The 27831-nt window shown below is 46.8% G+C and overlaps 1 protein-coding gene and 1 long non-coding RNA gene across 6 annotated transcripts; one reads left to right on the forward strand and one right to left on the reverse strand.

Annotated features, from left to right (window-relative positions):
• Nucleotides 1–1065: 1065 nt before the first annotated feature.
• LOC138915160 (uncharacterized) lies at nt 1066–18067 on the forward strand. The gene is made up of 2 exons (XR_011420747.1): nt 1066–1251; nt 17276–18067. It is a non-coding gene; the product is annotated as an uncharacterized lncRNA (long non-coding RNA).
• On the reverse strand, nt 2909–18487 carry LOC100065800 (cationic amino acid transporter 4). 5 transcript variants are annotated; one of them, XM_014742123.3, is made up of 7 exons: nt 18333–18487; nt 11211–11242; nt 8869–8967; nt 4921–5942; nt 3863–4455; nt 3497–3605; nt 2909–3396 (listed from the first exon to the last, which is right to left on the reverse strand). In XM_014742123.3, the coding sequence occupies exons 4-7, from the start codon at nt 5900–5902 to the stop codon at nt 3284–3286; spliced, it is 1797 nt and encodes a 598-aa protein (XP_014597609.3). In that variant the 5' UTR covers nt 5903–5942; nt 8869–8967; nt 11211–11242; nt 18333–18487; the 3' UTR covers nt 2909–3283. The 5 variants fall into 5 exon arrangements, 4 of the variants coding, with proteins under 4 accessions (XP_014597609.3, XP_070075967.1, XP_070075966.1 ...); XM_070219866.1 differs by having other exon boundaries at nt 8869–9106; XR_011420746.1 differs by having other exon boundaries at nt 3497–3697; nt 8869–11242; nt 18333–18486.
• Between the last annotated feature and the right edge of the window lie 9344 nt (nt 18488–27831).

The raw sequence follows: 27831 nt of genomic DNA on the forward strand, positions 1-27831 counted from the left end.
GGATATGTTCAGATTTCACAGGAAACCTTTGGAGAGTAATTGGCAGATATTCAGACACTGACTCCTCTCAATGCTGTCATGAGAATGAGGACTGTCCCCAGGTGACTGCTGTCCTCTTGTCACACTCCAGAAATCTAACAGTGGCAGATCTAATATTTATATTGCCCCAGCTGTGCCAATAATAGTTGTACATCTTTTGTTTTCTGACCCAGGATGCACTCAAGGATCTTGCGTTGCATGCAATGTCATATCTGAGGCTCCTAGCAGACCCCTCATCCTTCTGTCCCCGCATGTCACCTCAACACCCTCACACATATGTACACACAGCCCCCAGGCCTGGAGGTGACGCCCCTTGACACTGCTCGCTGGGCCAGGCCTGGCCTGGCTTCGCTGACCTCCCCAGCCCTTCAGGACCATATAGGGCTGGATCTACCCACTCCTCGCCCCCTCCCCTCTGTGCTTTCCCCGCCCTATGTCTCTGCCTTGAACTCCTTCCTGATGCCTGGAAAACCAGCCTGACAGTCTCCTGGCAGGAAGCCCCTGGTTCCCAGGGGAGTGAGTCCCCTCTCTGGACCCCACAGCCCAGGCCTACACCCACCTCCCTCCACCCCACTGACAGTGTCTGTTTAGGGACCCTTCTGTCCCCGTCTCCTCAGCAGGCAGAGAGCATCTGAGAGGCAGGTCCCAGCTTGCTTGTCCCCTGTGTCCTCAGCAATGACACAGGGCTGAGACCCAGGACTAGGCTGGGGGTGGATGGAGTCAATGGATGAGTAAGATGAGGCCTGTGAGGGCCAGGCCAGCCCAGGAGTGGGCAGAGCAGGCCACGAGACTCTCCTGCCCCCAGGACAGCCACTCACTGGGGGGAGGCCTCAGACGTGGAGCCCCAGAGTCTGCTCCAGCTCTCTGGGGTCTGCTTCAACACCCTCCTCACTGAGGAGGGAGGGGCCAGGTCAGGGTGGGTGGAGGCAGACAGGGGTGAGGGATAGGAGGCGGTAACAGCCACAGCCAAAGCGGCTCAGCCCAGGCCTCTCAGGCAGGAAGTTTGGGTCTGTGCTGCCAAACTCCAAGGCAGGGGAGAAAGAAGCCTGACAGAAGGAGCTGTCTCAGCTGCTCTGGTGCTGGGTTCCGAGGGCAGGTCCCCTCCCAGCTCCGGGTCTCATCCATGGAATGAGTGCAGTGGGCAGATGATCCGACCTCCTGGGACCCCAGGCAAGGGTACAGGCACCTCTTGGGCCCATAACCACTCAGTTTGTGAGTACCAGCCCCATCCTGGTGGAGCCCTTGGGCTGTTAGGGGCTGGGGTGGGGAGGAAGGTTGACGGGCTGAGTTGGTGGGCATTGGGATCCTTTGGGACCTTCTACCTGTCTCCTTGGTGACCCCCAGCCCAGCACCCTGCTCACTGCACTTCAGGGAGCCATTGGATGGGGAGGCTGTATATCTGGACACATATGTCACTGCTGCCCAAGGTCACACCTGAGAATGTGTCTGGCCAGCTGCCCACCATAACCTAAGGGAACTGCACGAGGACCATGCTCTGACTAAGACCCCAGATGCAGCCCAGGGGCTGGAGAGAATGTCCTTAACAGAGCACATGGAAGTCCCAGCAGGCTGGCCTGGTTGTGGCTCTGGCATCCTCCTGGGGGTCTGAGTCCTGTCTGCTGGAGAATTTCCCCATGTCCCGGGCCCACAGGCAGGAGGGGAGGCACGGGGGCTGCAGGAATCCAGCCCTCTCTTGGTCCCAGGGAGGGGCAGAGATTTGGGGTACCCACCCCAGGGAGACAAGGGGCTGCCTTCTCAGGGGTCCCTGGTGACTAGGTCATGCTGGCAGCTTGCTGGTGGAGTGACATGGGCCAGGTTGGGGAGGGCCAGGGCTGGAGCTCAGGCTGAGCAGCATCTGGAATCATCTGGAACCTGGAGCCTCAGCCAAGCCTTGGGGTCCCTTCTGCCCCTCAATCTCCAGAGCAGTGTCCATGAGAGATGGTTCAGAAGGGCTAGCATGAGAGAACACTGCCCTGAGGCCTGGTTATTGGAGCGGGGTCACGTGTCCCTGGTTGTCCTTGGGGCCCAGAGAAGGCTGATGTCAAGGCAGTAGAGAGTTGAGAAGTAAAGCTGCCAGAGCCAGTAGCTTCCTGTGTGGCCCTCACAGGCGGGAACGGGGTGGTGGAAGTGTCTATGGTAGATGTGGCATTGCTTTCGACAGACCAGTGGGGGTGGAAGGTGAGCCTAGGGACCCCGAGGATGGGGCCCCACAGCCACCAAGTGGGGTCCAGGCGCTTGTGCACCCACCTGTACGCGTGTGTCCCATCCTGAGCCGTTATCCCAAGGCCCTGAGGGGTCGGCAGGGAGAGAGGCAGCTGGAGCTGTGGGCCCTGAGCTTGGAAACAGCTGTTGCCTCAGTCTGCACGTGGGTGTGTACCCCCAGGGGAGCCGTGTGGGCCTGTGCCTGAGTGACACATGTACCTGGGCAGGTGGGCCTCCACATCCCAGGGCCTCAGGCACATTCCCTGCTGTCAAGGAGCCCTGGGAAACTGAGGAAAACTAGGAACTTCACTGCCCTTTCTAGGTGGCCTTCTTGGGCTCCAGGTTCTGCTCTCTGGATCCGCCCCCAAGGGGCCATGTGGGATGCCTGAGAGGGAGCCTGGGCCCACCCTGTCAGGGAGCCCTCTGTGGCTGATGTGTGTTGGAGTATGTGTAGGTACCCTCTGAGCTGGCATGAGGGCAGGCCTGAGGGTAGGACCCCTGGACCCAGGCCAGGCCATTTCCCTGACTCAGGGCTGTCCCAGGGCTCGTGCCTCCCCATTACAGAACCTCGGCATCTTCGCTGTGGATTAGGGACAATCGTCTGGTTCCTGGGAGCAGGTGAGGACTCAGTGCCACAAAGAACACCACAGTGGACACGATGGCAGGCCACGGGGGTGACTGAGCAGTTATTATTGTGGATCCCTGGGGCTGCGGGCCTCTTCCCTGCCCGCCCTGCTCCACGTGCCCAGGTAGCTGGAGTTGGTCGTAAACTGGAAGGTGCTGGGCAGAGTCCACCACAGCAGCTCCGGCCACGGCCCACTCCCAAAGACTCGGAGTTCGATCCCTGGGCTAAGGTCTGAGGTCCTGAGGACCCCTTGGCATGGACAGGACTGCAAACCCAAGCTGTTCTGGATAAAAGGAGCTGCCAGCCCCTCTGTCCCCATGAGGAGGTGCAGGAGGGCAGGCAGGCCCCCAGCGGTCCTCATGGACTGGTGGGCTGCTCCGTGTGGCCGGGCTACTGGGCCGGGGCCTGGCTGAGGGGCTATAAGCCCTGCTCCGTCTCCTCCAGGCTGCTGTGTGTGACAGTCAACCCCGGCAGCTCCTGCTGGTTCTCCTTGCTGTGCCAGATGCCATAGCCAAAATACACCACGAGTCCTGTAAGGATGGCACAAGCCTGAGGGGCAGGTCCCAGCCCAGCTTCCCTGCTTGCTTCCTCCTGCAGTCCACCCAGGGTCCCAGCCTGGCCCCCACTCACCAATCAGCAGCCAGATGGACAAGCGCAACCAGGACAGGTAGCTCAGCTGCAGCATGAGGAAGACGTTGAGGAGGATGCTCAGGGCTGGAGTCAGGGGCACCATGGGAACCTGGGGGGCAAGGGCAGGGCTGCTGGGCTGCAGGGAAAGGCTGCTGGCCTGGGGCCTGATTTCTCGGGAGTCCACGGAGCCTTTCTCCGCCTCTGCAGGTTTCAGAGACAAATGCTCGCTCATCATGCAGAAAGACGGGGATGGGGTACTGGCCTCCCCTGCCCCGTGAGCCCTGGTGCATCCTGCCACAGCAGAGGAGGAAGGGGCGAAGGGAGCTGGCTGGGCTGAGAGTGAGGGGTGCTGGCTGGAGGAAGTACCTGAAAGGTGTCCTGCCGGCGCTGTTGCTGGTGGGCCCCCAGGACGAGGAGACTGAGCAGAAACACGACGGAGCTGAGCAGGAGCAGCAGGGTGTAGCCCCAGGGAGGGAGGTGCAGGGCCGAGTCTCCAAAGACCAGCACGCAGTCCAGAGTGATGGCTGAGACCACCAGGACACGGAGAGCCCAAGCCACGGCAGCTCCAAGTCTGTACCCAGCCAGGAAGCCGAAGTAGTGTCTCAGGGCTGGTCGCAGCTCTCCGGGCTCAGGGGCTGAAGCCTGCTCACTGCCCACAGTGCTGGCTGGGCCCAGGGAACTGGCTGGAGGGGACTTTCGGAAGCGTAGCATGATAATGCCGGTGGCCATATAGGTAAAGGTCAGCAGTATGCCAATGGACAGGAACTGGACCAGTGTCTGGAGGTCCAGAAGCAGCGCCAGGAAAGCCATGAGGACCCCAAACACCAGGATGTTCACCAATGGCACCTGTGTCTGAGGGTGCATGTGGGCAAACACGTGGAACATGAGCCCGTCGATGGCCATGGCATAGACCATGTATGGCACGAAAAAGAGGAGGTTGAACAGCACACTGGTTATAGCTGTGGCAGAGGGTGGGAGACTGGTCAGCATGGTTGAGAGGCCCACCAGGGGTCACTGTTGGGGTTCAGGGCATGGGTGGCCCCTTGGGAACATGGACTTGCGTTTGGTCTCTCAGAGTGAGCCTGAGTGTATGTGGGGTGCTGAACTGTTCCCCCTCACCACCCAGGAATGGGACAGCCCAGTTTAGGTGACAGACTGTCTGGAGAATCTGATGAGGCCTGAGACTCATTGCCAGGAAAGGACCTGGCAGCACATGCCCAGAACTGACATTCTGTGTACAATTGGGTGAAGCAGTGAGTAGGTCCCTCCCAAGAAGCCTTGGTGGAGAGTTTAATCATTAGCACCTTCCTGGGCCCAGGATGCAACTGGGAACATGGGCCCAGATGGAGATGTGTTCCCTGGGAGGCTTAGGACAGGGCCCCACCACCTTGTCCCCTCCCCACTTGCTCAGAAGAGCCCCTTACCACAGATTGCACCAGCTGCCACGATGAAGCCCGCCCAGCTGTAGCCACGCTGGTAGAAGGCATCAGCTAGCGCCGAGTCAGGGTCCAGACTGTGCCAGGGCACCAAGAGGGTGAGCACGGCAGAGACAAGGATGTAGGCACTGGCCACCAGGCCAACTGAGATGGTGATGGCCATAGGCACAGCTCGCTTGGGGTTCTGAGCCTCATTACCGGAGGCAGTGATGGAACCTAAGCCCAAGAAGGCGTAGAAGCAGGTGGCGGCCCCGTCCATGATGCCGGAGAAACCGAAGGGCGCAAAGCCACCCTCCTCAGCACTCCAGTTGTCCGGGCGGGCCAGGACAAACCCCAGGATGATGATGAAGAGGACGATGACTAGGCTGATGGCAGAGAACAAGCGGTTGAGCCAGGAAGAGACGCGCACTCCACAGGAGATGAATGTGGAGATTAAAAGTATGATGCCAGCAGCCAGGAAGTCTGGGTACTGAGCCAGGAAGGGCACCTGCCAGACGCCCACATGGGCCACAGTGAAGCTGCGGATACGGTGGCTGAAGATGGCATCCAGGTTGCTGCTCCAGACATGGGCCGCAGCAGTGCCTACAATCAGGCACTCAAAGAGCATGATCCAGCCAACGAGGAAGGCCCACAGCTCACCCAGGGATATGTAGGTGAACAGGTAGGCAGAGCCCCTGCGGGGCACATGTGCTGCCAACTCTGCATAGCATAGGGCTCCCATCAGGAAGGCCACGGCAGCCACGCTGAAGGACACGACCACCGCAGGGCCAGCTATTCCTTTGGCCACACTGCCCATGAGCATGAAGAGGCCGAAGCCCATCATGCCACCCACACCCAGCAGGGTCAGGTCCAGCGTGGTCAGGTGGCCCTGCTGCGATGTCTCCGTGGTTGACTCCTTCAGTGTCTTCAGCCGGTTCAACTTCTGGCAGAACTGTGCCAGGCTGGTGGTGCTGGGCAGTCCCCAGGCCATGGTGGGTGGCTGAGAGGAGCACCAAACCAGATGCTGGCACCTAGGAGGTTGAGAGGGGAGTAACAGGCTGCCCAACCAGGTCCTGAGCAGCCTTCAGTCCATGCTCTGACCCTGCACTGGGGACCCCAGCCTGGAACCACTGGCTAGTTGGAGGGCTGGGATGAGGCAGGGTGAGGGCCTGCCAGCAGGGTGGGCAGGAGGTCACAGGGAAGCATGAGGATCTCTTCAGCCTGCCTGCATGGCAAGGGACTGGGTGTTTGGGAGAGGCCCTGAGGGTGAGGAGGGGGCAGCCCCAGGGAGCCCCGCTAGGAATTGCTCCAGTTCTCTGGGATCCCAGAGGAGGGTGGAACCCCAAGGTTTCCCAGGAGCTGAACCAGGCCACCAGGACCTGGAACAGGAGCAACTCAGTGGCCCTGGGCTATGCCCAGGCAGCCACCCGGCTTCAGACAGCTGTGTTCATGCCCCCATCCCCCTCCCTGCTGGGTTGCTGTTATCAGTTCACCCTGCTGCGAATGGGGGTCACCCTGGGCCCTGTGCCTAATGCCAAGACGCTGCGTCCCCACCCTGCACCTTGAAATGCTGCTGCCTCACCAGTGCCAGAACCACTTTCACTGCACCCCTGTCCCCAGGTACCCTAGCCTTCATGTCCTCTCTGGCTTGAGTCCAACCACACAGGACTTGCTATGACTTACCTGCTGTCTCTGCTGCTGCCACCCTGCACGCAGGGCCCACCCTAAACCCTGGGCACCAGATCCAGCACTTGGCCCTACCTTGCGGTCCAACACACATTCAGCCCACCCTACCCATACCTCGGACGGTCAATACCAGACTCCCAGGATCTACGGAAGCCCCATTACTGTTCCTGGTTCAAAGATGAGGAAGCCCAGACCACCAGGTAACTGACTAGCCCAGGTCACCAAGGTGGCCTTGGGAGGTTGGTGGAGGTTAAGGTCCAGGTCTGGGGGGTATCTGGAGCCCACTTGCTTTCATGGCCGCTGACACCCTTCATGATCCCTCATCCCAACACATGGACTCCACCAGCTGGGTACCATCAAGGCTCCCTCAACACTGGGAAGAGTGGAGGCTGTGGGAAGCAGGCAGGATGCTGGTAAGATGAGGGTATGAATCTGGCTGAGAGGCCCTGGGCAGTCCCTGATCTCTGGGAACAATGGGATGGCAGTAAGCCACCCTCATCCATTTCTGAGAGAGTGCCAGGCTTTGGGGACTGTTCTGTGAATTGGCAGGACTCATGCTGGCTGTTCTGAGCTTCTAGCTTCAGACAATGTCCTGACAGGAGGCAAGCAGACTCCTGGGGATGACCTCCAGCTTGGGGCACCCCTAGGGCCCCTCAGACACCAATGGCAGCTCCACCAGCCCAGGAGCACCTGTCAAGCCTGGGGGACCCTAACGGCAGCTCCCAACTTGCGGATATCCCTGAGAAGTATTGTGGACTGAGCATCTACTCCATGCCAGTCCTCACATCACGTGAGGACATGTCTCATCACGTGACCATCACGACCCCCCTCAGGCTGATTTATTCCTGGGGCTGAGGGGTCTTTGTCCTTCTGCTCTCCCCAATTCTTTGAAAGTGGAAAGGTTGGTGTGATAGCATGTAAACTTGTTTACAGCAAAATGATGAAAATCCTTCCAACTGAAGAAAAACCAAAACAGATATCCTTTCCCCAAGAACTCTCTCCATGTTGTCAGGTTTCTATGTGGTTTGTGGAATAGGACTTTAAGGGCACCTGCAGGCTGTCTGGCTCAGTGGGCTGGTGACAGGAAGGTGCGATCCCAGACATGATGGTGCCAATTAGAACACTCTGCCTTAGCCCACCCCCTTGCTCCCCTCTGATATTTGGCTGACATCGTCTCAAGGAACTTCTCAGATGGGCTCCCACTGCCTGCAGGGATGACATCTCCTGTAGCTCGCTCTGGTTCCTCACACACACAAGATGTTCCTTGTTCTGAAACGCCTCCACAAAAATCCAGAAAAATCCATTTCCAACCAAGAAGTTTGGACAGTTTTATAACAGAAGCTCTGCCAGGGTCTTGCTGATGACAATCTGAGAGCTGGTGTGCAGGCTTTCAGAGCACTGACTTTATCTACCCAGAGAGGGGCTCTCACCACACCCCCTTCACAGGCACCAACATCCAAAGAATATTCGTGGCCAAGCATGGTTGATGCAATAAACTGTCAACTTCCAGGGATATGGCTGGGCCAACGGCTGGACCCCGCTGAGCAAGGTAGTTACACAGACCAACACCATGAAGGGAAAGCACCAAAAAATACAAGAAGAAGAGAGAACACTTCCCACCTCATCCTACAAAGCCAGCATCACCCTGACACCAAAACCCAACAATGACATCACAAGGGAAGAAATCGGCAGATCAACATCTTTTATGAATATAGGGGCAGAATTGCTCAACTGAATACCAGCAAATCAAAGCCAGTGACATATAAAGAGGACCAAGCAGGATTTACCCCAGGAATGCAAGATTGATTTAGCATCTGAAAATCAATCAATGCAGTATGCCATACTAACAGCATAAAGGACAAAAATGACAGGATCACCTCAACAGACACAGAAAAAAACAGTCAGCAAACCTGGAGTAGAAGGGACTGCCCTCAAACTGATGAAGACCATCTACGAAAACCCTCGGCTGCTGTGCTCAGTGGTGAGAGACTGAAAGCTTTCCCTCTGATTGGGACCAACCTTGGGATGTCCTCTCACCACTTGTCCTCAACATTTCACTGGAGGCTCTGGCCATGGCAATTAGGTGAGAGCATGAAATCAAAGGAATCCAGATTGGAAAGGAAGAAGTATGACTATCTCTAGCACAGATGACACGATCTTATGGAGAGAAAATCCCAAGGAATCGACACAAAAAATATCCACACAAAATAAAAGTTCAGGAAAGGTGCAGGATATAAGATCAATACACAGAAATAAATTTTAGGGCCTCACCCAGTGGCGTAGTGGTTAGGTTCACGCACTCTGCTTCTGCGGCCAATGGTTCGCAGGTTAGGATCCCGGTGAGGATATAGCACTGCTCATCGAGCCACGCTGTGGCAGTGTCCCACATAAAACAGAGGAAGATTGGTGCAGGTGTTAGCTCAGGGCCGATCTTCCTCACACACACACAAAATCAATTGTATTTCTAAAGACTAGCAATGAACTATAGAAATAAAGAAAACAATTCTGCCTGCAAAGGATCAAAAAGAATAAGTTCATGTATAAACAAACAGAATAAATTTAACAAAAGAAATGCAAAACTTGTACACTGAAAACTAGTAAACATCATTGAAAAAATTAAACAAGATCTAAATAAGTGGAAACACATCCCACATTCATGTACTGGAAAACTTAACATTGTCAAGATGGCAATACTCTCCAAATCGGTCAGCAGATTCAGTGCAATCCCTGTCACAATCCCAAGTGCCTATTTTGCAGAAATTATCAAGCTCATCCTAAAATTCATGTGCAGACTCAAGGGACCCTGAATAGCCCAAACAATTTTGACAAAGAACAAGTTGGAGGACTTATGCTTCTGATTTCTAAACTCACTACAAAGCTATAGTAGTCAGGACAGTGTGTTACTGACATAAGGACAGACATATAGATCAATGGAATAGAACTGAGAGTCCAAAACTATGGGCAATTAATTTTTAAAAATTTATTGCCAATTTAAATTTATGGCCAGTTGATTTTTTGTTTAAAAACAGACTTTATTTTTAAGGGCAGTTTTAGGTTCACAAGAAAATTGAGCAGAAGCTAGAGTTCCCATATACCCCAGCCCCTGCACAGGCATAGCCTCCCCCACTATCAATGTCCCCCAGAAGATTGGTACATTTGTTATAATTTATGAGCCTACATTGACACCTCACCTAAAGCCCATAGTTTCCATTGGGGCTCACTCTTGGTGTTGTACATTCCATGGGTTTTGACAAATGTATAGTGACATGTGTACACTATTAGGGTAAGCCCTAAAAATCCTCTGTGCTTCACTTACTCATCCCTCCCTCCCCACTAACCTCTTGGAACCACTGATCTTTTTCCATCTCCACAGTTTTGCCTTTCCAGAACATCATAGTTGGAATTGAATCAGACAGTATGTAGCCTTTTCAGATTGGCCTTTTTCACTTAGGATTATGCATTTAAGGTTGTCTTATGTCTACTCATGGCTTGATAGCTCATTTCTTTTTATTTTTAACCTTTTATTTATTTTTCTATACTTTTTTTTTTTTTTTTTTGGTGAGGAAGTTTGGCCCTGAGCTAACATCTGTTGCCAATCTTCCTCTTTTTGCATGAGGAAGATTGTTGCTGAGCTAACATCTGTACCAGTCTTCCTCTATTTTGTATGTGGAATGCTACCACAGCATGGCTTGATGAGTGCCCGTTATCCAAACCCATGAACTCCAGGCCACAGAAGTGGAGTGTGCAAACTTAACCACTAAGTCACCCAGTTGGCCTTAAATCATTTCTTTTTAGTGCTGAGCAAAATTCTTGTCTGGATGGACCACAGTTTATTTATCCATTCACCTACTGAAGGACATCTTGGTTGCTTCCACGTTTTGGCAATAATGCATAAAGCTGCTGTAAACATCCATGTGTGGGTTTTTGTGTGGACATAAGTTTTCAACTCATTTGGGTAAATACCAAGGGGTGTGGTTGTTGAAACATATGGTAAAAGTATGTTTAGTTTTGTAAGAAACTGCAAAGTGTCTTCCAAAATGGCTGTGCCATATTGCATTCCCACCAGCACTGAATGAGCATTCCTGTTGCTCAGCATCCTCAGCAATATTTGGTGTTGTCAGTGTTTTGGACTTTTGCCATTCCAACGGGTGTGGAGTGGTGTCTCAGTGCTGTTTTAGTTTGCAATTCCCTAATCACGTATGATGTGAGGCATCTTTTCATAGGCTTATTTGCCAACTCAATGTCTTCTTTGGTGAGGTGTCTGTTCAGATCTTTTGCCCATTTTTAATTGAGTTCTTTGTTCTCTTACTGTTGTTTTTTAAGAGTTCTTTGAATATTTTGGATAACAATCCTTTGTCAGATACGTCTTTACAAATATTTTTTCCCAGTCTATACCTGTCTTCCCGTTCTCTTGATGGCCAATTAATTTTTGACAAAAAGTTCCAAAACAACTCAGTGAGGGAAACAATAGTCTTCAGCACACTGTGCTTTGCCACACCTGGATATCCACACACAAATGAATGAAGTCAGACTCCTACCTCACAACACTCACAAAAATTACCTCAAAATAGATCAGAGAGCTAGATCTCATAAGCGAAAGTATACAGACATACCTTGAAGATATTGCGGGTTCAGTTCCTTGCCACTGCAATAAAATGAATGTCAAATAAAGTGAGTCAGATGAATTTTTTGTGCATATAAGTTATGTTTAAACTATAGTGTACTCTATTAAGTGTGCAATAGCATTTTAACTAAAAAACCTGTACATACATTAATTAAAAAATACTTTATTGCTAAAAAATGCTAACCATCATCTAAGCCTTCAGCAAGTTGTAATCTTTTTACTGGGGGAGGGTCTTGCTTCGTTGATGGCTGCTGATTGAGCAGGTTGGTGATTGCTGAAGGCTGGGGTGGCTGTGACAATTTATTAAAACAAGACAACAATGAAGTTTGCCACATTGATGGACTCTTCCTTTCCCCATTTCTCTGGAGCCTGCGATGCTGTTTGATAGCATTTTACCCTCTACTGCACCACTTCTTTCAAAATTGCTGTCAGTCCTCTTAAATCCTGCCACTGCTTTATCAACTAAGTTTATATAATATTCTAAATCCTTTGGTGTCATTTCAACAGTCTTCCCAGCATCTTCACCAGGAGTACTTTCCATCTGAAAAAGTCACTTTCTGTGCTCATCCATAAGAAGCAAACCCTCATCCATTAAAGTTTAATCATGGCATTGCAGCAATTCAGCCACCTCTTCAGGTTCCACTTTTAATTCTAGTTCTCTTGCCATTTCCACCACATCTGCAGTTAATTGTCCACTGAAGTCTTGAACCCCTGAAAGTCATCCATGAGAGTCAGAATCAAATTCTTCCAAACTCCTCTTAATGTTGATGTTTTGACTCCTATTCAAGCTGTTGGAGTCTCTGGGCCGCCTGTTTCATGGTCCATATCTTAGCCCACTCCAACATCTTTAGGCCCCGCTTTACACTTATCATGCCTTTCTAGTCTCCCACTGTTCACCAGCAAACCTTTTTGGCAAAGATTTATGGAAATTTAATGCCACTAGAAACTGTAATGAGAAAGGCATTTTTATCTCCCTGACCTCAGACCACACTCCAAGTCTCCTACTTTCCTGGCTAGAAACTCATCCTGATTTAAATTCTTCTGAAGAGCATGAGTCTTTAAAAGATGTCCCCATTAGTCTTTGAGCTACATATGCAAATGAAGTAGGACTGTTAATCAGTGCAGAACCCATGCACATTACTTGGAAAAAGAAAGAACAATCTCCATCAGTAGCCCAATACCCGCTCTCTAGAGAAGAAGAGTGAGGAATTGAATCTATAACAGACTCCCTTTTGCACAGAGTGTACTAGATTTTACTTCCTTACCCTGTAATACTCCAATCCTGCCAGTGGAAAGAGAAGGCAAGTTTGAATCAGATGGGAACCAAATCTATAGATTTGTACAAGACCTCAGAGCCATAAAGTCTTTTGTAATTCCTCAGCATCATTTGTCCCTGATCCAGCTGTCATCCTGACTTCAGTCCCTGTTGATGCAGCCTGGGTGACAGCAGATGACCCTTGCTCAGCTTTCTTTCCAATCCCTTTGCACCCTGACTCACAAGTTCTTTTTGCGTTTACATTGAAAGAGAAGCAATTCACATGGACTCACCTACCTCAGGGATACTGTGAGTCCCTCTCAATATGTTCCCAAATCCTTACAGCTGACTTGGATTCTGTAGCCTTTACTCAAGGCTCCACTCCTGTTCACTATGTGGATGATCTTCTGCTGTGTAATCAAACTAAACATGGAGCTCTTACAGCCCCCTCATTCTCCTGAAGGCACGAGCTGCTCGAGGCCATAAAGCCTCCAGATTGAAACTTCAGTGAGTGAAAATGACTGGTACCCCCTGGACATGAGATATCTCAAGGCATTCAAAAGCTCCCCCCAACCACCTTGACTCCATTTTGTTCATCCCTCTCCCCCTAAGAAGAAATAACTACGTAAACGTCTAGGGGCAGCTGGTTACAGCCCCAGTGGATTCCTGTTTCTGTAGCCCTTGCTAACCCTCTGGATGCTCTTCTCCAAGATATCACCCCATTTGGCACACAGAGCCTATTTCCCGGCCTTCAGAGCTATTAAACTCCTCTGAAGCCTTAAACTTAGCTTTTTCTACACTTCCTGGCTCTCGGCTTACCTACTTTCGACAAACCTTTTCATCTATACTGCCATGAAAATAGTGGAATTGATGCAGGCATTCTAGAACAGTCTTTTGCCTCTCAGATATGTCTTACAACATATTGCTCATGCCAACTACACCCTGTGGCATCAGGTACGCCCCATTGCTTATGTGTGGTGGCCACAGCTGCCACCTTGATTGACAAAGCCAGTACTCTAATATTAAGTCCTCCCCTTCCTCTCTCTGTTCCCCATTCTGTGTCTGCTATTTTGCACGTTCATAGACACAGCACCTCTCTACAGGGCCACAGACCACCCATGAGGAGGCTCTTTTAACTAACCCTTCCATCATCTTACATCCTTGTAACACTGTGAATCCAGCCACCTTATTACCCCTCCCTGGTGATGGAGAGCCCCACTCCATTCCACATGATTGCCCTCCAACATAGAAATGGTTTCAGATCTATGAGAGGATTTCTCGGACATCCCTTTAGACAGTCTTACTTTAAACTTACTTCTGTTTTGTGATGGCTCCTGTTAAAGGAATTTCTGGGGAAACATAATAACTGGCTATGCCACAGGTTCCCCACACGAAATGCTAGAAGCTTATTCTTTGCCCACTGTGAAATCAGCCCAAGTTGCTGAACTCATAGCTCTTACTAGAGCCTGCGCACGAGAAAAGGGGAAACTGCCACTCTTTACACTGACACCAGATGTGCTTTTTGAGTCTGCCATGCCGTTGGCACAATTTGGAAATCCCGTGGATTCTTCACTTCTGCAGGAACTCCTATTGCGAATGGTGGCTTCATTGCTCCACTATTATGAGCTATTAGCCTCTTTTCTCAAATTGTCATTGTTCCTTGTTCAGCCCACACTCAGGAGACTGATGTCATATCTTTGGGAAATGACAGGCTGGCAGAACTGCTAAATACGCAACCCACCATGGACCCCCTTGTCCTTTCTCCACCAAATTTTTAAAACTGTCTTCATCCCTGACTGATGTTATTAACTATCAGGCAAATGTCCCACAATCCGAAAAAGACCATAGGATACAACATGGCACCAAACAATGATCAGATGGGTTAGACACTGGGCCAAAGGACTTCCTGTAGCTCCTTTTCCTTTGACTTTTTGGCTTGTACTTATCTCCCAGCAAATGGGACGTATGTGCAGACGGGGGATAGTTAAGGAACTAAAAGATAATTGGTTTTCCCTGTCATCCACAAAATTTCTAACACAATTATTTCCAAGTGCACTATTTGCAAATCTCACCAAGTTTTTGGGAGAAATCAGTGTGACCCAGGAAGTCCTCCCAGGTCCACACTGCCCTTTGCAGCACTGAAAATGGACCTTATAGCCTTGCCCCTAGCTTTAGGCTCTTCTCACTGTTTGGTTATCGTCTGCATGGTTAGGGGATGCATTGAATGCTATCCAACTAGACATGCAGAGGCCACAACTGTGGTAAAGAAATTAACGACTGAAGCTGTTCCTTGTTTTGGACTCCTTTATGGATTGAATCAGACCCAGGAACTCATTTTACAGCAGAGATAAATGACTTGTGTGCAGAAGCTCTGGTGTACTCACTAAAATTTCATACCCCACATCATCCTCAATCATCAGGACAAGTGGAACATAAAAATCTAGACATGAAAAGGACTTTAGGAAAGTTCTGTCAAGAAACTGGACCAAATGGCCATAAGCTCCCAGAATACTCCAAATAGGAGACATGGATTGACTCTTTTTGAAATAGTGTTTAGACGCCTGAGGGCTACTGGCATCTCTAAACCTTCCATTCTTGGATTATGTGAATATTGTGGGGAATTTAGTGAACAAATTTGATGCTATGATTAGCTATAGACAAAAATTAAACAGTATACTTGAAGCACATGGTCCATAGGTAAAAGAAGCATGGCCCTTACCTTCTGAAAAAACTTGCCATCCCTTTGGACCAGGGGATTGGGTGTACATCCAGGTCTTTAGAAGAAAAAGTGCACTGGGAAGGACCCTATGAAGTCCTACTGACCACCTACACTACCATCAAAATAAAGGAAAATCTCCTTGGATCCATGCAAGCCACACCAAAATAGACTCAGGACACGACTCTCAAGGCAGCTAGGAGACAGTACCCACAGGTGACCTTAAACTAAAGATGTCCAGGGCCAATTCTCAGGTCCCAGAAGCAGCTGGCCTCATGAAATAGACAGCTTTTCCCAAAATCATGGATCAAGAAACTTCACTTTCACTTCTTTTCCACCCTTGCTTTTAAAATTCCCCTAAATACATACACACACACACACACACACACACACACAAACAACCCTTTTCCTATTAACGAACATACATATTCCTTTTCATCATTTATCAGAAAGCTGACTGAGACTGCTGGTCTCTGTCCTCCTCCCCTCTCTAAGTTTCCACTATGGGCTCTTTTCCAATCAGTGTCTTGCTCTTACTAACCCTCCCTTTCTCAATAGGACCAGCACAGACCAAACACCCCCTTATCCCAGTTTACCAAACTCTGGCCATGCTAACTAATCAATCTGACTGTTGGTTATATTGACAGCTGGAGAGCACAAAAGAACCTAAACTAGTCTCTGTTCCTGCTGATGTAAAAACTTGTTGGACTAAGTATAGAAGATGAATGAATGACGGGGTATGGTGTCCACGACAAGGACCTCACTCTACCTCTTCTCCTAGTGAGTCACTTGGGCCCCAGAAAAGCTCTACAGAAGCTCCAAGACTGTTCATTGCCAAGATAAAGACAACAGGTGAAAATATTTCCCTTTGCATTGAAGGTAAACATGACACTGCAGCATTCCTGGGTGGCATACAAGGACAGCATTGCAATCAAACTCTGTGGTTTGATTCCACAGGTGACATCTTCAAACCTCTCAAGGAAATTGTAAGTGACTCTAACACCACTCCCTTTGGCACAAACATTTGCCAAATCACCAAATGTTCTGGATGGTTTACAAGCCACCCTTGTCCAACTTGGGGTATTGCAGGCACCCACATGGTTAAGCTGCCCCCTACCACAAACTACATGTGGGTGGATCCAAACTCTGGACTCACATGGTCAGGCGACAGGACCAGGCTTTATAGCTGCCAAATCACACTGCAGGCCTCCTGTACCAGCTGTTCTGCATCTGTTCTGCTCTCAGATTGACAGGAGCACACGGAAAATGGAGAAGTTTAGGCACTAACAGTACCAGTGGCAAAGCTCATGGAATACTCCAGACCCTGGCAACTATATTTTCAGTTCTAATCTTCTCTGTAAACAACACTGGTCATTTTATTTTATATGGCAACAAAGTGTGGAAAGGGTTCCCACCTATGTGGTCAGGACAGTGTGGACTTGGATACCTGGCCCTTTCTGTCACCAGATACTCCACCCTAAATGCCAGCCAACTTGCAAACTTGGGTTCCTTTGTTTATAAGATTGTGCCACATAAATGCGCTGAGAAATGGAAGAAAATATGCTTGTGCATCACAACTCCAAGTTCTTTTCAGCATCTGTAGTCTTATTGCCCAGCTTTGAAAATTACAAGTTGCAAAAGGCAATCTTGAATCTCTCCATGGTAGCAGATCAAGTGTTCAACACCACCATGCAAACTTTGAAAATACTCCAGTTAGAGATTAACAGCCTAGCCTCTGTGGTCCTATAAAATCAACCTGGTCTGGACACTCTGACTGCCCAGCAAGGAGGAGCTTCTGCAATCATCAGTGAAGAATGTCACTTTTATGTAAATAAACAGGGCAAATAGTATCTAACTTACATAGATCAAAAGAGAACATTCGCATTTTCCATCAGATGAATGAAGCTCACCCATTTTATTGGACTGACTTACTCCTAGGATCGGGATCTGGTTTAATGTGGTGTGAGGAGAGGGGCTCCAATCCCTTCCTTTCTGGTTGTTCATCCTCATTCTAATCCATGTTCTTTTCTCCCTTTGCAGATTTCTTACCACTCGGCTACTAACTCATTTTCTCTCTCCACAGTCACCAGCTCAGCTTTCAGTGTTCCTTCCAGGGAACACTCAAAGGAGTGAACTGATGGGTTCATGGCGGGCCACCCCAAGATGTGCCACTCTGGTATGCAGATTATTTTGGACTGAAGACAATCAAGGCTTAGAAGACGCTGGAAGAACTTTTGACCTTCCTCCAAATTTCCTAAAAGAATTCAACATAGAAGGGTCTGTCCTAGAAAAGAACTCTTTTTTTTTTTTTTTTTAAAGATTGGCACCTGAGCTAACATCTGTTGCTAATCTTCCTTTTTTTCTTCTTCTCCCCAAAGCCCCCCCAGAACATAGTTGTATATTCTAGTTGTAGGTCCTTCTGGCTCTGCTATGTGGGATGCCACCTCAGCATGGCTTAATGAGTGGTGATGGGTCCTTGCCCAGGATCTGAAGCTGCAAAACCCTGGGCCCCTAAAGCAGAGTTCTTGAACTTAACCACCTGGATATAGGGTCTGTCCCAGGAAGGAGCTCTTACCATAGACAATTCTGGGTGTGATAGGCAGGAAGTCATCTAGGAAGGGCCATTATTTCAAAAGACTTATTTCTGGTCTCATTGTCTATAGATGGAACAATGCAAACATTTGCTTACCCCATATGAACTCTTTCCGTCTTCCTATAAATCGCCATCTCCCCCTTTGAAGTCTCAGACCTCTAGCTCCCTCTCCTTAGTCCAGAAGGACATATATGCCTCATTTTGCTTGACTGTTTTGAAATTCTTCATGCTTATGTGAATTCCTCATGTAGACATATTAAACCTTGTTTAATTTCCTTGTGCTAACCTGCCTTGTGTCATCTTTAATTCTATGACCTGCCATAAGAATCAGAAGGGGAAATAGGGGTGATTCTTCCTCTTCCCCTGCACCTTCAATTTGTAGAAAATGCAATATTTGCAAAGTGCAACAAAATGAGGTATGCCTGCACGAGGTGCTGTGACTTTGTTAAATTAACATTTGTTAAGTAGAGCCCAGAGGTATTGGATGGTCACTGTCTATTCAACAAAAGACCACAAAGGAATTGAAATAGAGAAGTTTGTTACTCACGGATCCTGGAGAAAGTGCACAGCACAGCCCGAGTGGCCACACCAGGAGGTTAAGGCAGAGTGCAGGCTGAGAGCAGGGCAGGACCTGGGACATAGACCTTTCTTGGAGTCCACAGGCAGAGTGCTTGGGGTCCCCAGGCTAAGGCTGGACTTGTCAATTCAAACCAAAAAGAGGTTTGGTAAGCTTCCTGGAGGTCTTATCTACAGGGCACACAGGGGGAAGGCCCTGGAAGGCGGGGAGAGTGCTTCTCACAAGCGCAGATATGGGAGTCATATCAGGAACTGACATGTATTCTGACTCTGTCAGTGGTTATCTAGGGCGTGCACTCTCAGGAGGGGCTGGTGTCACTTCAAGGCCCCTGCAGGCCACTAGGCCACACAAAATGGATGCTGAGGCAGCAATGCTATGGAGTAGTTTAGCTAAACTCCCAACAGACTCTTAGAAGAAAATGTAGGAGCAAATCTTCATGACCGAGGATTAGGCAATGGTTTCTTTCTTTTTTCTTTCACTTATTTTTTATTTTTATTGAGGTAACATTGGTTTATAACATTATATAGGTTTCAGGTGTACAACATTAGACTTCAACATCTGTCTGTACTACTGTGTGCTCACCACCAAAAGTGTACTTCCCATCCATCACCATATAATTGACCTCTTTTACCCATTTCACCCTCCCACAGTGGTTTCTTTAAATATGACACCAAAAGCTCAAGCAACCTGAGAAATAAAAATGGCAACAATAGAATATATTGGAGTATATGAGGAAGCTATTGGAGTATATGAGGAAGCCATTTGGTGTAAACCTAGTTCGGCCTGACTTCGTTTTTCCAAAAGGGGCTGACATGGTCATTGAGCATACACTGTATATCTGCTCTAAGCATTTGCTACGTCCCAAAGACAAGAACAAATGCCCTTAAGATAAAGGGGCAACTTCCCCCACATTGGCATTTCCTTAAGGATAAGCATCTCTCCCTAGGCGAGGAATTGATTGCTGTGCTCACCTGTGACTAACCAGCTCGAGACAACAGACCTGCTACCCTGCTGTGTCCACTGAGACAGCAGACCTACTACCTGCTGTGTCTATCAATCGTTGTGCCAACAGAGCAGTCTCATGACTACTGTAAAAGGGACACTTCAATCACACGTGAAACATGCTTTCTGAGGGTATCTAACCACTCTGTACACCCCACTTCTTTGGTGCCCTTCCTTCCCTGAGGAAACAAGGCCCTGGGCTATATGGTCCTTACATTTGGCTCAGAATAAACTCACCCCAATTTTCATTTATAGATTGGTTATGGATCATTTGCATCAACATTTCTTGGCGTAGTTGTGGCAGGATTTCAGGGAAAGCCACCGGAAACCACCTGGAATCTACACTGAACTGGCATTTGGTACCAATAGGGGCCCATTGAGACTCCCTCCCCCCACCATCACTGCATTCTTCAGGTGACCCTGGTGAGTTATCTTGAAACCCAGACCTCCTTATTTTAAGTTGATGGTCTAAGAGTTCATATTAACGGTTTCAAACCTTAAGACTAGGCGTCTTAAGGGGGTACTGGTACACACCCTAGGTAAGAGGAATCTAGGGGGAATTCCTAGGAAACAGAAACCTAGGGGGCATTTCCTAGGCCAGGGAGCCCAGGGGGAACTTTGGAGTGAATGAGACAGGCTGACCTTTTAAATTTGGCTTTAAATTGGAAAGACTTGTGTTTATAAAGTCTGAACAAACTGCTTGATGGAGAAATGAGAGACTGCATGTGTTCAGCTCTGAAGAAAAGGGACACTCTCCTCCCAGCCACAAAGGTGTTCTCAGGCAACTGAGGACTTCAGTGGGAATGTCAGAGGATCAATCCTGGTGACGTGTAGTGGTCCCATAGGGAACTCCACTCTCATTCATGTTAATTAATTATGGCTCATCCAGGGAAGCTGGTCACCCACACTCTGAGCCCCCACTGCAGTTTTAGACTGCCAGAGGGAGAAACTGAGGCATCAGAGAGCACTTATGACCTTTCTCTAGGGAGTAATGCTCATAAGCAGAACATTTTCTGACCCATTATACTGTCTTTAGGAGTTGTTTGAACTTGATAGCAAAACAAAATTGAAATAAAAGTGGGAAATAGAGCTTCTAAAAAAGCCTGATCAGTTCCCGAATGGACAGCCTCTCCTCTGAACACCAGTTGGCTTCATACTGTGACTGCAATTGCTTCACAAAGGAGGATATTCCCAAGCCAGATTCCTAAGCCAAAAAGAAAGAAAGAAAGAGAAAAAAAACTAGGAAAACATGTTTTTGCTGCCGTGGTCTGCTATGAGCCACATTAGCCCAGAAATCTAAGGTATCTGTCTGTTGTTTGTGTGTGTGTATATATATTTATGTTATAAATGTGTGGCATTTTACATCCCGCTGGTACGATTTCTATAGAGCTCTATTCAATTGACTCAAAGTAAGCACTTACAAAATTTCTTGTTTTAATGCAACTAACCCAAATGTCTTTCAAGTTAACCTGATATGAAATAGTCTTTGGTAAATGAAAGCTTGTTTAAGTTTGTTGGTTTGATTAAATCAGGCATGTTCTCAGAGCTGACATGGATATGACACAGACATGCAGCCTTTATTCTATGTTTACTGGTCAAATAAGCTGATGTTATCCCTCACAAAACTGGTTAACAAAAATAATAACTTACAAGGATGGCTAATTTTGTCTAATGTCTCATCAAGTCTTTATAGGCAATCTAAAGAATTATTGGGAACAAGAAATTAATAGATTTTAAAAAGATGAGTGTTGGGTGAACTTTTAACAACAATTATATGTTATGGTGCATGTACTTAAAATAGCTTCCCAAATGTCTTTGGTATCTTGAAACTTTGAAGTTTTGCTAGGTTAATTTAAATGATAAGTATCCATTAAATATCTTGATCATCTTTAAATAAGATAGAGTATTGGACATTAGTTATTAAATGTAGGTTTACCTACTTTTGGCTTATTACAGAAAAACTAAAAGGTGTCTAAGTGTATTAGTAAACATGTCTTATATTTTATTAAAAGATTGTATTATGGAGTAACATGTTTTTAGAAATTATGAAAAGTGTTTATAAATTTGCCAAGCCACAAAATGCTAAAGAAAGTTTATAATTGCTTACTTCTTAATTTTCACTAAAAATTAAGGTTTCTAAAAGTTAATAATTCTAATATGTGATTAAAGCTACTAGAAATTAATAAGGAAAATATATTTGTATTCAGAGTAAGATGTAAGTTTTCAGTAAAGAAGGTAAAAAAATGGAAATATTTTTGTTTGTTGGGTTAAGAAAGATAAATTTGTCCTGAAGTACTAGGAGGAAAAAAAGAAGAGCATGGGACAAATTCTAAATGGAAAAGAAAGTGACAAAAGGTTAGTGAAAGTAAAACCCTGAGGAATTCTATACATGATCAAGTTGGCTAAGATTAAAAGAAATTTAATTAAGTAAGGTTTGACATGAAAAAGTAAACTGGTACAAAAATTAGAATTTGGCTTTCTTTCTTAAAAGGGTAACTTTCTTAAACCCTTAATCTGCTTTCGAGGTTATAAAAGATTTGGTTTACCTGAGAAAGTTGACCTAAAGGACAGAAGATCTGTGTTTTGTTAAGATAATTTCCTCTGTTCAAAAAGACTGACGTCTCTCTATTAAGGTTTTTGACTGTTTCTGTTGTCACTTTGGTTAAATATTATTATGAAGCATTGTTTCAGTGACCCTAGTTTCACGATGACAAGATCAGCAATCCCTTGATCTCGTTTAAGTAAGTGTTTTAAATCTTTTGATGTTTTTGACAAGCTCCCAATAATTCATATCCTAAATGAAGTCTTTTTTTTTTCTAAATATTTTATTTTTCCTTTTTCTCCCCAAAGCCCCCAGTACATAGTTGTGTATTTTTAGTTGTGGGTCCTTCCAGTTGTGGCATGTGGGATGCCACTGCAGCATGGCTTGATGAGTGGTGCCATGTCAGCGCCCAGGATTCAAACCGGCGAAACCCTGGGCCGCCGAAGCAGAGCGCATGAACTTAACCACTCAGCCACAGGGCTGGCCCCCTAAATGAAGTCTTTATTTGATATTCTTTGAGAATTTTCAGAGGGCACCTGTGACTTCTCAAAGAAATTTGTTCTGTCTTCCTATAAAGGGGGGATACTAATTGGGCTTGTTTGGTGCTAAACTGCATGGGAAGCATTGCCAAGTAAATGATGATAAACCTTCTTAGGTTATATTGTGTAGGTAAATATTTTTCACTATTTTAACCCTGCTACCCTGCTTCCAACATCACAAGGGGAGAAGAACACAACCACATTCTATTATTTAATGTGGTTTACAGATGAGTCTTACTTAAATGATAAGCAAGAATGTTATCAAGCTGCATATGCTGTCCAACTTCAAGAATTCCTGCTACTTTCTATTAACTTTGCTAACCCAATAAAAGATTTCCTTCTATAGGCTCAAGAAATTGCCACAGAAGAAAAAAATATAAAGGTGACAACAAGAAGGGAAAAACAATACTTTTAGAAACTTTCTCTCATGGTGGTTCATAAAGCCTATACTCTAGAGAAACTATTTCACGAGTCATAAGGCCACTTTCCCCTCCTAAGGGAGCCTTAGGGGTATGGCAATTGGACTTTGTCCAAAGGCCACCATCTCAAGGATAAATATGTCTTGTAATGATCTGTATGTTCTCACATTGTGTTAAGGACTTTCCTTACAGAAGAGCGACAGCTTTAGGTGAATTATGATTAAAAAGGATAGTTCTTGTTTGAGAAATTCCTACCAAGTTTACACAGTGACCAGGGAACTCATTTCACTGGGCAAATAATTAAATCCATTTGTAATATTTGGCCACTAATGTAGCATTTCCACTGTGCTTACCATCCCTGATCCTCAGGATTGATGGAAAGAACTAATGGCACAATCAAAACTTAATTGGCAAAACTTTCAAAAACACTTCCTCTCATGGCCAAAAGCTCTTCTGCTAGTGCTCCTTAATCTTAGATCTACACTTTTTGTAAACATTGGCTGTCTCCTTTTGAAATAAATAATAGGACAGCCTATGTAACTGAATGAGGAAATATATGAACCAACTTTGCTTAAGGGATATATTACATTGTTATCAGGGTCTTATTCAGGTGCTTAAAAGAAATGAAAGATTGATAGCTGACTTTTTCACTGAGAACTCCCAGACCTTAAGGATCATGGACTACAACCTGGAGAATTTACTTATCAGAAGAGACATCAAATAAAAGACTCTTTGCAGCCTGTTGGAAAGGACCACACCAGAATGAGAAGACGACGGCATCTGTTGTTGACAGCTGTCCCAAGACTCCAGGCCAGGCCCATATTCTCAACCTTATAGCCCCTCATTTAAACCTTTGTTATGCTTAAACTGTATGCCTATTTTATGATTGTTCCATTTAAGGTTTTGGAATATTATCATACTTTAAAAAAGTGATTAATTTGGAATAGACAGTCTTGAAGGCCAGGAATTTATCGGGCATCTCCTAATGGAACTCAATGGTTATGTGGAAAAAATCTCTGGCCTTGGCCACTGCCTGGATGGCTAAAACGCTGCACCCTGAGTTTCCTTTAAAAGCAGGGAAGGAGTCACACTGAGTTAACACATATTGCCAATCTTCCTCTCTTTAAGGCCGGATGGGCTCATTCAGTGCTCCACTGCTATGGCCACCAAGTGATTATATTTGTTCCTTCTTTGGGGCTAAAAGATGTCATTATACATATAAAAGCCCTGACTAAATTTACTCAACAAGCCGTCAAGGATAGGCAAGCAGGAATAGCCTTATTAAATACTAAAATGTCTTGAATGAGAAAGTCTATCCTTCAAAATAGAATGGCTTTAGATATTTTAACTGCATTCCAAGGTGGTACATATACAGTCACTCAAACTGAATGCTGTGCTTTTATACGTGATGAGTCTTCCAATGTGTCATCTCTGCTAAAGCGCGTGAAGAAACAGGTGAAGCCATTAAGCGATTCTACACCCAGTCTTCATTTGTTTGGTTGGCTCCCTTCCAGTATTGGTTCTCCTTTTTGGTCCAAACTGCAATTTCTATTTCTATTACTTCTTGGAATTATTGTACTAGTCATAATATTCAAACTATTGTTTACTCAGTGTTGTAAAACTGGCATACAAACTAGAGTAATGATTGCTCGATGGCATGAGGTAGTCGATTGATCTTATAACCCAGGACAAATTTCCTTTTCTGATAAGGACTATGCCTAGGAACTCAATTCAGACTAATTTTTTAAAATATATGTTGAATTATCAATATTTTTACCGCACTTGTTCTATGATCATATATAGTGTATATGTGCAGAGTGATAGAAAAGCACATATACAATGTTTGTGCAACAATCTAAAATTAATGGAAATTTATATAACCTATGAAATGCTTCCTCTGTTAATATATACCTCTATGCTTGTCCAATATATCTGACTATTTCCCCCCAATGTGGACAACAGGGAAAATAAATGAGATAAAAGCCTAGCGCTGAGGAACATGATGGATCCAGGGCAGGCAGCAACCACCCTGGTGCCAAGGGACAATATTTTGATCATTAATGTTTTCTATTGAAAGATTATAGATCAAAAGGGAAAAATGGCAACAATAGGATATATTGGAGAATATGAGGAAGCCATTTGATGTAAACCTAATTCGGATTGACTTTATGTTTCCAAAAGGGCCTGACATGACCATTGAGTCTGGACTGCATATCTGCTTTAAGCATTTGCTATGCCCCAAAGACAAGAACAAATGGCCTTAAGATAAAGGTGCAACTTCCCCCACATTGGCATTTCCTTTAGAATAAGCATCTCTCCCTAGGCTAGGAATTGATCGCTGTGCTCACTCGGTGACTACCCAGCTCACCTGTGACCACCCCGCCAGAGACAACAGACCTACTACCCTGCTGGGTCCATCGAGAGAGCAGACCTACTACCTACCGTGTGAATACCTATGCTGTGCCAGCTAGGCAATCTCGTGACTGTGGTTAAAGGGACATTCCTATCATATGTGATGTATGTTCTTTGTTCCAAGATCGTATGTAACCACTCTGTACACCCCAATTCCTTGGTGCCCTTCCTTTCTTGGGGAAGGAAGGCCCCAGGCTAGGCCTCAGATCTGGCTCATAAAAAACTCACCTCAATTTTCATTTATAGCTTGGTTATGGATTATTTTCGTAGACAACATCATTAGTCATTAGGGAAATACAAATCAAACCACAGTGTGATGCATCCCCTAGGATGGCTACAGTCAAAAAGTAAGATAAGAATAAGTGTTGAACTTTGTCTAGTTTTTGTCATGAACAGATGCTGAATTCTGTCGGGTGCTTTTTCTGTATCTATTGAGATGATCATATTTTTATTCTTCATTTTGTTAATACGGTGTGTCACGTTGATTGATTTGTGGATCTTGAAGTATCCTTGCTTCCCTAGAATGGATCCCACTTGACTGTGGTATACAATCCTTTTTTTAAAAAAAGAAAAAAGAAGAACAAGTGTTGAAGATGACGTGGAGTGACTGGAACCCTCATGCACTACTGGTGGGAATGTGAGATAGTGCAGCTGTTTTGGAAAACCATGGGGCAGTTCCTTAAAATGCCAAAAATGTAGTTACTGTATGATCCAGCCACTCCACCCCAGGTATGTACCCAAGACATGAAAACGTGTGTTCACAAAAAGATGTGTACATGAATTTTCACAGCAGCATTACTCATAGTAGCCCCAGAGTAGAAGCCATCCAAATGTCCATCATCTCTGGTGGAGAAATAAAGTGTGAACTAGCCATACAATGGAATATCATTTGTCCATAAGAATGAATAAAGTCGTGATACAACATGGATGAATCTTGAGAACACTGTGCTAAGTGAAAGAAGCTAGTTACAAAAGACAACATACTGTATGACTTCATTAATATGAAATGTCCAGAATAGGCAAATCCATAGAGACAGAGAGTAGATTAGTGGTGGCCAGGGGATGGGGGAGAGGGGAATGGGAAGTGACTGCTAATGGGGACAGACTTTCCTTTTGGGGTGATCACAATGTTCTGAAATTAGACAGTGGTGATGGTTGCACAATTCTGTGGATGTAGTACAACCCACTGAAGCGTACACTTTCAGTTGGTGAATATTATGGTGTGTAAATAAACTTGTTGTGAAAATAAAAGATAAAGCACCAAACTGTTTCCAAGAAAGAACTCCAGGGGCAGGAAGGGCTGAGCGCCAGAGAGAGATGAAGCCTGGTCAACAGAGGAACAGAGGAAGATTTGGGAGACCAGTCTTTCCTCCAAGCCAGCCCCTTGTGTATTTCCTGATTGAGGTTGTGAATGTGAAGGACAGAGTCACTTATGTCTGAGGGCTCGAAAATGGAGCTGGGAAGCCATGAAGGGCATGGGTCTTACGCACGTCCTCATGGGTCAGGACACGAACCTCTGAACTGAGTAACGCTGCAAGACACCTGCAGCTCGTCACAGTGATGGACGTTTGCCTCCCTCTGGCTAGTCTCAGCAATGGATTCTTCTTAGCCAAGATCAGTTTTCTGCCTCCAATCCCAGTTAACACGCTTTGTAAAGCAAACCTCCCTTCTGTGCTTTTCAAAGCCCCTGACTTTTACTCCCTAGCAGGACACTATTTGGGTTTCTACCTGAATCTCTGCTCCCTGGACTACAACTCGGCCATCCCCAACTAAACGCCTCTCTGCCTCTCATTTTGGCTATTTTTAGGTTAACGAAATGAGGGCATTACTTCCCCCAACTACTGTTAATCACTGAGTCTACACTCCACCTGTGACCCAGATGTGCCTATGTCCTCCTGCCTCCTGAAGTTCCCCTTCTGTTAGTGTCCAAATGAGATTGCTCAATTTTCACAGGGGAGGTGGGGTGCAGAAAAAGTGTGACATTTCTCCCAGGTCAGTCCTCATTGCTATCTTTTCCTCCACCTTTGTCTGTCTCCTGCAGCTTCCATCCTCTCTGTCCCCAGGCTGTCCCCTCCCCTAGTCTGCTATTCTCCCCAGGGCCAGATTTAGCCCAAGCTCCACCACCAAGGCCCACTGCATGCTGCCCCATATTACCTCTCCACAATTATCCTCATTACACCTCACCATGAACTGGTTTCCCAGCCCTTCCTTCTTTTTGTCTCCAGCCCTGGAAATGGCAGTCACATCTGTCCCCACATGCTCCAGCCGTTACCACAGGTGCATCCTCCCCCAATTCCTGCAGCCTCTCTGCCTGAGGCTGACCCTGGCTCCACTCTGTTGGGCGTCCCTGGGAAGAGTAACTGTTTCTCCAAACACCGCTCCTTGGAAGTCCCCGGCAGCTGTGCAATCCTTCTACCATCCAGACCACACTCCTGAAACCTGCCAGAGCAAGGGAGGAGCAGGCAGCTGAAGAGTTGTGCCCACTGACTCCATGGGGTGGGGCGGGGGTTGTTGCTCAAACCCAGACCATCTGAACTGCCACTGAGAACACTATC

The sequence above is a fragment of the Equus caballus genome, chromosome 8, assembly GCF_041296265.1.
Source record: "Equus caballus isolate H_3958 breed thoroughbred chromosome 8, TB-T2T, whole genome shotgun sequence".
NCBI lineage: Eukaryota > Metazoa > Chordata > Mammalia > Perissodactyla > Equidae > Equus > Equus caballus.